At 39.7% G+C, this 11,937-nt stretch overlaps 1 protein-coding gene across 1 annotated transcript; it reads left to right on the top strand.

Annotated features, from left to right (window-relative positions):
- The first annotated feature begins 1,626 nt into the window (after positions 1 to 1,626).
- LOC145708443 (potassium voltage-gated channel subfamily A member 1-like) lies at positions 1,627 to 11,820 on the top strand. The gene is made up of 11 exons (XM_081786116.1): positions 1,627 to 1,736; positions 8,156 to 8,238; positions 8,528 to 8,670; positions 8,711 to 8,935; positions 8,976 to 9,149; positions 9,192 to 9,389; positions 9,491 to 9,601; positions 10,721 to 11,035; positions 11,077 to 11,325; positions 11,367 to 11,568; positions 11,610 to 11,820. The coding sequence occupies exons 1-10, from the start codon at positions 1,642 to 1,644 to the stop codon at positions 11,559 to 11,561; spliced, it is 1,788 nt and encodes a 595-aa protein (XP_081642242.1). The 5' UTR covers positions 1,627 to 1,641; the 3' UTR covers positions 11,562 to 11,568; positions 11,610 to 11,820.
- The last annotated feature ends 117 nt before the right edge of the window (positions 11,821 to 11,937 follow it).

Genomic DNA, 11,937 nt, shown 5'->3' with positions numbered 1-11,937 from the left:
CTTTTCTCTCAAAGGAAATAACTTGTATCTATCAAATACTTGCTGATTTTCATTCGGGCAAAGGAAGAAAAGACTATCAGAAAATTGTTGATCGCCAGCGGACAGACACGTCCAATATATCATGGATGCTGTAGGAAAATTTAAATCGTTTTTTATAATATTTATTAATTATTACGTATTATATAAATCTGCGCTTTGATTGGTTTTAGGGGCCATCCTAAATCATATGATATGATTCATATCATTTCAAGCTGCGACCTTTTAAATACTGCATTTGCGGGCACTCCATGGCACTGCGACCTGCTATGGGTTCACCAAGTTACAAACATGATTTTCCCTTTTTCTTGTTTTCTTGGTAAAATTTTCTTACCAAGAATTATCGATGCTTCTAATTTTTCCGATAAAAAGAGACCGATGACCAGGTTCGTGAGGACTAGGTTCGTGAAATTTTGATTTTTTTATGTATTTTTTGCATCTTCAACATTTTGGGGCAGTAAGGGAAATGCCTTGATGACTAGGTTCGTGGAATTTTAAATAGTAAAAATTTTGGGGCAGAAAGGAAAATGAGTTGATGACTAGGTTCGTGAAGACTAGGTTCGTGAAGACAAGGTTCGTGGGACTAGGTTCGTGAAGACTAGGTTCGTGAAGACCAAGTTCGTGAGACAAGGTTCGTGGAATTTGGATTTTGATATGTTTATTTTATTTTTGTATGTTAGGGTTAGGCTTTAACAATGTGAGAGCCTAGCGGCTTATAGGGGGTTGGGGGTGGGAACTCATTTAGGATATAGAATCCTACATTTTGCTTGTTCAAAAACCCTCGAACCTAGTCAGCACCGTTTCCTTTACTGCCCCAAAATTTTTCTATCTAAAATTTCACGAACATAGTCACACGAACCTTGTCATCAACCCGTTTCCCTTACTGCCCCAATTTTTTCTATTTAAAATTTCACGAACCTAGTCACACGAACCTAGTCAGCAACCCATTTCCCTTATTGCCCAAAAATATAGGCCGATTTCAATACTCTGGCAGAACCCACCTCGAATATAGTCACACAAACCTAGTCCTCACGAACCTAGTCGTCATTCTCATAAAAAATCCCAGAAACCACTTACCGCAGAAAATATGTGTCTGGACTAGAAAAGGCCTACAATTGTATATAAACAAGATGAATTAATTTTGAGAATAATCTTGTTACCTTCCAGGTTAATAAATTCATTCAGAAGGAAGTTTTCGCCCCTGACTGTGAAGACGAAAGCAGATAGCGAGGATTATGGAACATTTCAATCAGGAAAATCGTCCACTCACACCAGGTACTGTTTCTTTCGTTTCTTCACAATCAATTGCAATTTCGCTGGTCAAAAATAGATCCCACTCATAGCTTATACAATTTTACAGCCTGTAGTGAGTAGTTTATTGCGCACTCTTAAAAATAAAATAAAATGGGAATTGTAGACGTCGGCCCTATTTAATTAACCTAATTATTTAATTAAAAAATTGATTAAAGATTTGTGGTATTTTTGACTATTCATCAATACGGGCAGCGATTTGGAGCAGTTGCTCAAATGATCAGTCAACGGAGATAGATAGGGCCAGGCAGACTAACTAGGCTCGGAAAAGACAGACTCGGAAAAGGGGATGAGATGAATGCGTCCTTCGGAACGCTCAACTACTGTCACCCCGCTATCTTACAGCAGAGAAATCAGAAAAAACTGCACAAACTTCTTGGAATAGAGAGGTAACAGCGACGTTTAAGTTTTCAGAGGATCAGGAAATTTCAATAAGACGAGAAAAGACAATAATTATCATGAATTTTGAGTATAAAATTGTCAAATTGAAAAGCTCTTAGATTGAAAATATAAGTTACACTCAATAAAATTCATTACGTTATGAAAAATGAATTTTAGCAATGACCATAACTGTGCTCTAATAGAAGAATTCCCTTGGGATTTTCGGATAATCATGAGATGCAGTACGGAAGTCATAATTCTTTAATTTAGAAGTACGCGCGTATCAAGTAATGAATAATAATAGAGCATTATTAATGGTGTTAAAATGCAATGAGTCCTTGTCGGGTGTGAATTCATTAAACGGCTCAAACTGATAGAAGTTCCTTCAAAAATTGAGCGTGTATTGAAAGCGTTCATAAAAATGATGAAAAGGGGAACGCGTTGCATGTTAAATGTGAGATGCTGCATCTGAATAGCTTCTAGGTCTGGCGAGGCGGTGAAAAAAGGAGAGCGAAGGGCTGGGCGGGTTGTTGGGGGTGTTTTGGTTTCCTTAAGCTTTTAATGTTGCATTTTAGTCTCTCTTGATTGCATTTGAATTGATCTGACCCTTGATCAGGTCCGCGAGTAGCGTGGGCTGGCAACTCGCCGTCCACCGGGTGCACTTCATGATAAAGTATTAATGAGAGTTGGACTCAGAGCGTAGAAAGGGTACACAACATTGCACTATTGATTTCTACCACTTCTGGCTGACGAGTCGGACGAGCAACGCTATTTCGTTTTTCATTCGTCTAACGCCAGCGTCCTCGCCGCGATCGCCGTCGCCGTCGGTAACGTCGAGATAGGAGGAAAGAGCACGAACATAGACAATATTATCGGATAGTGGCCCGGCAGGCGGGAGAGGAGCAGAAAGGAGAGAAAGAACGCCGCCCACCAGAGAGAAAGTGGAGAAATCAACGAGGAGAAGAGAGAAAGAGTATGCGGAGAATGAGTGCGGAGCATGAGTGAACCACGGAATGTGTGAAGGATGTTTAGCTCGTCTGCGAGCGCAAAGCAGCGTCTGCCTCGACGTTGCGCCCAGCACGAGGCGCAAAACTCCTCGCAAACGTAAGTCTACGCGCTTTCTAGCGACACAGCCCGTGCTAACTACTTTACGCCCGGCGCGTACGCAGCCCCGTCGTACGCACATCACAGCTATTGATCCTCACGCAGAGAGGAGACAATAAAGCGAAATTTATTTGTCCCCTCCATGGCTACTATACACATGCATCTTTAGTGACACGCTTTTCAAGTGCCAATGTTCATAAATTATAATCGTCCACAGATCATTATCCCCTTACTTAGCAATTAATGCGAAGATTAAAAGAGAAACGCAATGATATAAAAATCTAAAAGAAAGTGCTCTCACATTTGCCCGGAGCATATATTCTTATGAAAGAAAAATGAGCTGTCACATAGTTTTTCTTGGAAGACAAGCGATATAGCTAAACTCTATTGTCATTTTTGCAAAAGCTGTCTGCTTCCTCGTTGATTGGAGGAATGATTTCTACATTAAGGAAGTGATTTTTTGAATAATTTAAGTCGCAGTAGAAGCGATAGATCGGAGGGAGGCGTAGAACTCGAATAACGCTCGAATTGACGGTGGAGGCAGTTTGGGTCAATTATTTTCCGCTGCTAAAGATGCAGTTAATATTAATTACTGAAGCCGTTACGCTACAATTGAGTCAAATGATAAAGCCGTAGCCGAAAAGAACAAAGTTATTTGCTCCGTTTCAGCTGTAGTACTCTCAGGGCGGCTTTGCAAAAATTAATTTTGCAAGAAAAACGGCTAATTACATAACGTGGTCATCGCCGGTAATAGCCGCCGCAAGAGGAAAATACTTTGGTATTGAACTTGCCTTTTGCGTATGCGAGCTTGGGCACGCACGCTTCCCTAAGACGTCCAGCAGTTATAATGACAGTTTAAGATCAGTATTAAATTATCGAATTTGATTTCTTGAAGCTTGATTCTAATTCGAAAATATATTGGTCGGAAAAAATATAAATTTTCAATTTTGACAAAAATTTCAGCTTGGGGATAAATCATTATCTTGACCGTTTTTGTCATCGTCTAAACTCTAGAAAACACCTGGAAAAAACTTTTTTTCATAGCCTGGGGCGATTCTGAGGCCATTTTCAAGAATTTTCTACGAACTGCCATATCTCACGTGACAGATGATGAAATCACGTGATTGATATATTTTTAGAAAGCTCAGCTTCTGAGGATTGGGGGAAAGAAAAGAAATTTGAAAAAAATCGATTCTGAATGACGAAAATTAATATTTTAATTTTTTGGCCAATCAGCAAAAACCGATTTTTCGGAAAAATTTTTGCTTTCCCCCAATCCTCAGAATCTGAGCTTTCCATTGATACTTGAATCATCTGGTTTCAAAGAGTATCACGTGAGTTATGGCTGTTCGAAGGCCGAAAATTTATATTTTTTCCGGCCATTTCTGATAGTAATTTTAATCATTTTATTGCGCAAATTGAGGACAATCGAAGATTCTGTAATTGGCCTTGTCGACCTACTAAGAGTGGTAGTGGGCAAGTACTTGCCTATTTCAACTATGGCTGCTCCCGGGTGAAAATCCTCGCCCAAGTAGCTCTCTCAGCTAACGGTCGTCACTTGTAGGGAGCTTCATCCATCATCAGAGAATGGAATCCTCTCCTGAAGAAGCTTTTTGAAGACTCTTGAATCACAAATTCGGAAATCTCTCTCTTCTGAATGGCAGAGTAAGTCATCTTTGCGAAGATTTCTTTTTTGGATTCTTGTAAAAATGAACTATAATAGCTTTGCGAAAAATTTACTCTATGTTTGAAATTAGAATTTTCTGTTGGAAGTGAAGGCAACCATAATAATATTGGATAAGGCAAAAAAATTAACCATTTTTTAGAACAGATAAAAAACAGAAAAAATTTTCTGATTTTTTTTTCAAATCCCGACAATTGTATTCTCTAGTGGAGATTTTCACCCTACTTTGATGTGTTAGCAATGCACCCGCTTACTTATACCCACAATTGTTTTAATGAACATTTTACAATCATAAAAATAGTTTTCTTCGTAACTATCTTCGCCGCGATTACGTTCCTGCATAGAACAGATCTTTTTGAACCCTTTTTGATTAACCGCGACCTTAGATGCAAGAAAGGCTTATTAAAGGAGAATGATTTTATGGCAGTTGATTAGTTTTCTTCCTCCCTCTCCAGGTGGCGATTAAAGCGTTATGATTTATTTTTCCTGTGGCGATAGTACGTCACTTATTGACAGTACGCTGGAAAAGACATAGCGCCGCCACAGAGAAAGAGATCACACGTTTTTCAACTAGCGGCTTTTTTCCTTTTTTTCTTGTTGTCTATCGACCCTGCTTCTGTCGCATCGCGTCGAATACTGTCACTCGAGACGCTGACTTTTTCGGAGCAAAATTTTTCTTGACTTTAAAAGCTAAGCGCTCAAGAAATAAAAAAGTCCGTTAATTTTTGGCTTCATGGCGCTAGAGATTGTCGGCTGGTTTGGAGAAATCACTGGATGATCAATAATATACCAGTGACTGCCAAAAAGAGTACGAAGGACATGTTGTTTAAATTTATTTCCAAATTAATATTCAAGTAGAAAGAGTGTTCCTCTTTGAGAAGGACGATATGTCAGCTAAAAGCAGGGTTTTAAGCTGGGTTTTCTGAAGACAAACTCGAAATACCAAAATTTGGTTGAAATTGACAAACAGCCCGGGCTAGGATCGAAAATTTCGGAATTTCGAAAAAGTAGCAACGGGCTAATTAGAAATCACCGAAATGGGGATCCACAATGAGAACGCAGACGCCTCAGCCGGGAAACGAGATTAGCCAGATTGCTAACGGGGATGATCACATAACAAAGCACGCTTATACGACTCCACTCGTAGCCAAAAGGTACTCCCTGAAATATACTGAATAAGCCGTCTACTGTCGCAACTTTTTATAAGAGCCAAATATCAGAAAGCACTGTAAATTAAGGGCTTTTGATTTATGTTCTGTTATCTATCTAGACATGGCTATGCAGGTTTAACCTTTCTCTCTAATTGTTAAGTCGATATAATGCTTAAAATCGACCTGGTCAGCGGGGAACAATAGAATGTGCTCGCTAATAAATCAGAGTATTTTCACCTATCAAAGGAGATGCACAGTAGCTACTATTTCACGCCTCTTGTGCTCAATGAATAATTTTACCCGAACAAATGCGCTAAAACAGAGAATGACTGTTTACTTCCTTCTTTTCAAAGCAACCGTCTGAATTGCATGTGAGTTTCGAATTGAAAAATTATTATACACGATCTCGTAGTTTATCGAAAAGTAGGAGACCGATGACCAGGTTCGTGAGGACTAGGTTCGTGGGACTAGGTTCGTGGAATTTGAACATTTATATGTATTTTTTTGTATCTTCAGCATTTTCGGGCAGTAAGGGAAATGGGTTGATGACTAGGTTCGTGGGACTAGGTTCGTGAAGACTATTTTAGACATTTGGGATATAAAGTCCTACATTTTGCTTGTTCAAAAACCCACGAACCTAGTCCCACGAACCTTTTCCTTGTTAAATCTTTACTTTTTAAAAACTCACAAACCTAGTCCCACGAACCAAGTCATCAACCCATTTCCTTTACTGCCCGAAAATTTTTACCATTTAAAAACTCACGAACCTAGTCCCACGAACCTAGTCATCAACCCATTTCCCTTGCTGCCCTAAAATATAGCCCGATTTCAATACTCTGGCAGAACCCACCACGAACCTAGTCCCACGAACCTAGTCCTCACGAACTAAGTCGTAATTCCCAAAAGTAGACGCTTTGTTTTTCTTCATCCTATTATATTTTAAAGCAGCTCATTTCAAAAAAACATCATGAACTACACTGTCAGCATATTTGATTTGCGCGTCAATAACCGGCATTTTTAGAAAATCCTTGACAGAGTCTAGTTCTTGAAATCAAAGAAGAAACTATTCCAGCGTTTTTCCTTATAATTCATGAATCAAAAAATCAACTGAAACTTATTAGACGATTGTCCAAGCCCTTTCTTTTTTTTGTGAGCTTTTGCAGAAAATAAAAGCCCAAATCATTTTCCGATCCTCAGATTTTAATTAATTCGGGCTTTGGGCAAAGAAGGGTATTAATTAATGGCTTAAGTGAATTGATAAACAGGGTATAGGACCTTTGGGTGTGTTCAGATCTCAAAATCCGTTGACTAGTTATTCTAATCAAGCAGATGGCTGATTAAGAGCGCCATGCATTAACTCACCTAACTTGGGTGGAACTTAAAAATCCGGGCGCACTGTACGCCGCCGTACTAAAAAAAAACAAATCGAAAAACTTTCTTTGAAAAGTAAAATATTGTTTTTTTTTCATTTGAGAAGAAAAAAGAGAGGAGTGATAGTTCGACGAAGATTTTTAATAGAAGGACTTTAAGTTCGCTAGAGAATTTTTGAGGGAAATCTAACAAGGAGCAGAAAATATGTATATTCTTTTATTTCTGAACAAAATAAAACTTTCATCCTTCGCGCAGACAACAGTGATAGATATAGTTCGCTTCACTATCAATTGTCGTCCTTTTTTCTACAGATAGATGAGAAGATTTGAAATGGATTAAAAACGTGTTCTGATATTCTGCTGAACACAGTCCGGGCCACACGACAGAAGCCCTAGTTAAAATCAGCTGCGGAGATGAGATGACGCTCTATTCGCCGGCAATAGCCTTTAAATTTGCCAAGAATAGTTTGACCAGAGAGAACAGGAATCCGCTCAGAACAGAGAAAGGGGCTAGATCATTTAAGGGGGTAGAAATAGCTTCCTCGATTTTGGACTGCAGCTACATAAAAGAAAACATAAGATTTATTTGTGTTCACGGAATTTCCTCATAAATGTTCCCAGAAAAAGGGTTGAGCTTCACAAAAATGTGAATGAAATTTGTTTAACTATCAGGGGACTCGAGATATACGTGTTTAAAAATTTGCGAAAATCGAGAATTTCGAAGAGATGAGCTGCTTCTGAGCCCGTTTACTCAAAAATTTGATGACTAAAACAAATTTCGAGAGAGATGTTCCTAGATTTAAGATGTATCTATCTAAACCTGAAGAGATAATTTGAAAATGTAAGATTCTCTTGTCTGTAGCGCCGGTCAAAAATCGCCTTTTTCGGAAAAAAGCTGTTCCTACCCCCTTAAGATTTTTCATGAACCTTAAAAATTAGCTTGAACAATTTTGAGCTGAGCAAGTGGCTTAGAACTTGGGAGAGAGTCTTCGGGAAAGCAGTTCCCTGTGAATAGGAACTATTTGTTGTCACCGAATCAAGCAGTGAGAAAATCCAACTCCAATGCAAAGTTGCACTCAAGAAAAAAAACGTTTTGATTAACCCTCTTTTAATTTCAGGACAGGACCGACGAACAGACTAGCAACGCGAGAAACAAATCAGCGCCATGATGAATCGAGTCCAAATTCACCACATTACAACGGTAATATATTATCACTAATATTTCAATAAAGCATTATCAATAATTGAAAGAGAGCTATGTAGAGGTGAGTAAAGACTTTTGGTAGTTTTATTAGTTACTCTACTGGAGATGCAAAATTGATGGCATGTCCTGTGGTATGCGAAACTAACGCCTTTCCCAGGGGAGCAGTCCCGTACTCTGGGTCTCTGTTTCATTTTATTCTGAAATTTAAATTATTTATTTGATTCTGTTGAATCGATCCATCGAGCAAAAGATCGTGAAACAGTTCAATCTCTAATTACAACTTTAGATCGAGTTCCAGAGCTGGAAAACGAAAGAATCATAATAAATGTCTCCGGTTTGCGGTTTGAGACGCAACTATCGACCCTATCAAACTTTCCAAAAAGCCTTCTCGGGTGCGCAGAACGAAGACAAGATTATTATGCTTTACGGGTTCAACTAATTCTAGCTCTAGCTCTGCGAAAAAAGACAGTTGTTGAACCCACCCTCGGACCCTCAAAGAAAAGAGTACTTTTTCGACCGTAATCGCCCATCCTTCGATGCAATTCTTTATTATTATCAATCCGGAGGTCGATTAAGGAGACCTGTAAATGTGCCTATCGACGTTTTCACGGAAGAGATCAAATTTTATGACCTTGGCGAGTCAGCAATGGAAAAGTATAAAGAAGACGAAGGATACATCAAAGAAGAAGCAAAGGTACAATCAGTAAAGTTTCGCTTGACTCAGCGTAATTTAGCCTCTGCCGGTGCAAAAACTGCAGAGGCAGCTTTGGCTCTTATTCGAATATCCAGAGTCTTCTTTATGGGCTCGTATCATTGCTGTAATATCTGTCTCCGTGATTCTGCTCTCGATAGTATCCTTTTGTCTTGAAACGCTGCCCGACTTCTCCGCCACGATCAACCAGTACGAGGTAAGCTTCCGGCAATACTTTCTGATCTTATTGAATCTCTAGTGTCGCGATATCAACAACTCTGTAGTCAACATGGAGAAAGTACCAGAACCCCCAAAATGCTGTTGCTGTTGCGGGGAAGACAAGGGCGACGGAGATAATTGTGGCACTTCTGGCAAAGAATCAAGTCGCGTCACGAGAGAGGCGGCCGTAGAAAAAACTATTTCAAACCTCACCAACAAACTAACCTCAGGCGTAACAGTAAGTGCCGTATTAAAAGCAACAGCAGTAAATGCGAAGTGATTGAATTAGAAAAGAATCTTGCGTAAGTGCTCGGGCGTCTAGATAATTTGCCATCTTAGTGTCACAAACGCAATCTTGCAGATAATCCTTTTTGGTTGATCGAAACATTCTGTATCATCTGGTTTTCCTTCGAAGTGATGGTCCGATTCGCCTCTTGTCCATCCAAAGCGGTAAGTTAAAATTTTCATCTTGATGTTTTGTCAACCTTGGTGCATCTCAAAGACTAAGGGGAATGACGACTAAGTTCGTGAGGACTAGGTTCGTGGGACTAGGTTCGTGGTGGGTTCTGCCAGAGTATTGAAATCGGCCTTTATTTTGGGGCAGTAAGGAAAAAGGCATGATGACTAAGTTCGTGGGACTAGGTTCGTGACTTTTTAAAAAATAAAATTTAGGGACAGTAAGGGAAATGGGTTGATGACTAGGTTCGTGGGACTAGGTTCGAGAGTTTTTAAATGGTAAAAATTTTTGGGCAGTAAGGGAAAAGGGTTGATGACTTGGTTCGTGGGACTTGGTTCGAGAGTTTTTAAAAAGTAAGAATTTCGGGTCAGTAAGGGAAATGGGTTGATGACTAAGTTCGTGGGACTAGGTTCGAGAGTTTTTAAATGGTAAAAATTTTTGGGCAGTAAGGGAAAAGGGTTGATGACTTGGTTCGTGGGACTAGGTTCGTGAGTTTTTAAATAGAAAATATTGAACATGGAAAGGGTTCGTGGGACTAGGTTCGTGGGTTTTTGAGCAAGCAAAATGAAGGATTTTATCCCAAATGAGTTTCCCCCCCCGTATAAGCCGCTAGGCTCTCACATTGTTTTATTTAAAGCCTAACTCTAACAAACAAAAAATAAAATAAACATATAAAAGTCCAAATTTCACGAACCTAGTTTAACTCACCTGGTCTTCACGAACCAGGTCTTCACGAACCTAGTCCCACGAACCTAGTCATCAACCCGTTTCCTTTACTGCCCCAAAATTTTTTCTATTTAAAATTTCACGAACCTAGTCACACGAACCTACTCATCAACCCATTTCCCTTACTGCCCTAAAATGCTGAAGATACAAAAAATACATATAAAAATCAAGATTCCACGAACCTAGTCACATGAACCATTTTTTCCGACATGGCACCCACGAACCTAGTCACACGAACCTAGTCCTCACGAACCTGGTAATCCGTCTCAAGACTAAGCTCCATTTTCGTCCAATTTTTCCATTTAACTCAAAACTTGTCTTCAGTTTTGATTATTGAAAGTGTCCCGTCAGATGGCTTTTAAATTAGCTGAAATTTTGTTTTCCAGATGTTCGTCAAGGATATCATGAATATCATCGATATCGTGGCGATTTTGCCCTATTTCATCACCCTGGCAACCCGCGACGAGGACTCGAAAGAAATGGATAAGAACAAGGACAACTTTGAACAAGAAGAAGACACGAACAAGTCGATGTCACTGGCGATTCTGCGCGTAGTGAGGCTCGTCCGCGTTTTTAGAATTTTCAAATTATCGAGGCACTCAAAAGGTCTCCAAATTCTTGGACAAACGCTCAAGGCCTCCATGAGAGAGCTTGGTCTGCTAATATTCTTCCTTTTTATTGGAGTTATTTTGTTTTCTTCGGTAAGACTAAAAAAAAGAATATTTACGGAACTTATTTCCAGGCTGTTTACTTCGCTGAAGTAGATTCCGTCGATCCAAAATCGCAGTTTAATTCGATTCCTGATGCGTTTTGGTGGGCAGTCGTGACGATGACCACTGTTGGCTATGGTGACATGCGTCCCGTAACCGTTGCGGGCAAATTCGTTGGCGCCCTGTGCGCTATCACCGGTGTCTTGGGAATTGCACTTCCAGTGCCGGTCATCGTTTCGAACTTCAATTACTTCTATCATAGAGAAACGGAAGTCGACCAGGTCATACTCGAATAAGTGGCAACGTTTCAATCGCATTTAAGGATACTCAAGTTCATAATACGACAATGAAGATGCCTTCTTGTCCAAATTGGTTTCCTTTCTTCAACAAAAATGGACCCGAAAATACCTCTTTATCTGATGGAATCGACCTTGACGGAGAGCCGTTTATTCGTGGAAGAATAAGGGACAACCGAACAAACCAAGGGCTAGAATTGCCAAGCGAAACAGATGTCTAACAGAAAGGTTCTCTTCCTTGATTTCATCGTCCCCGAACACTCATTAAGAGAAAGGCCCTTCACACACTGCCACAGCTGAATATCGTTTGCCGCCGCCAAAACGGCCAGACAGGGACGAGCTCCTGTCAGTAACATTTTGTCTCTGGTGAATCCTCCTCCAGATACAACCCTTACCGACACCAAGCACATACTCCGCCAACTGGTCAATAACAAGTCTAAATCTAATTTGCCTTGACAAAATAAAAATACTGTATAATAAAATTTAATATCATAGAGGAAACAACCTCATATAAAATTTTGAGCATTTTTTCATTTTGATTTTTTCTCAAGATTTTAGGGAAAGCATTTCTATTTCTAAAGACACGGTCCGTTTTGA

The sequence above is a fragment of the Oikopleura dioica genome, chromosome XSR, assembly GCF_907165135.1.
Source record: "Oikopleura dioica chromosome XSR, OKI2018_I68_1.0, whole genome shotgun sequence".
In the NCBI taxonomy this organism is placed as follows: Eukaryota; Metazoa; Chordata; class Appendicularia; order Copelata; family Oikopleuridae; genus Oikopleura; species Oikopleura dioica.
This window is presented reverse-complemented; position numbering and strand designations above follow the sequence as displayed.

Excerpts from the sequence above, each read along its gene's own strand:
- LOC145708443 (XM_081786116.1), top strand. The coding sequence starts at position 1,642 with ATGAATGCGTCCTTCGGAACGCTCAACTACTGTCACCCCGCTATCTTA. Across the intron at positions 8,239-8,527 it reads AAATTCACCACATTACAACG|ATCGAGTTCCAGAGCTGGAA; the intron begins GTAATATATTAT and ends TTACAACTTTAG. Across the intron at positions 11,326-11,366 it reads GAGAAACGGAAGTCGACCAG|GATACTCAAGTTCATAATAC; the intron begins GTCATACTCGAA and ends ATCGCATTTAAG.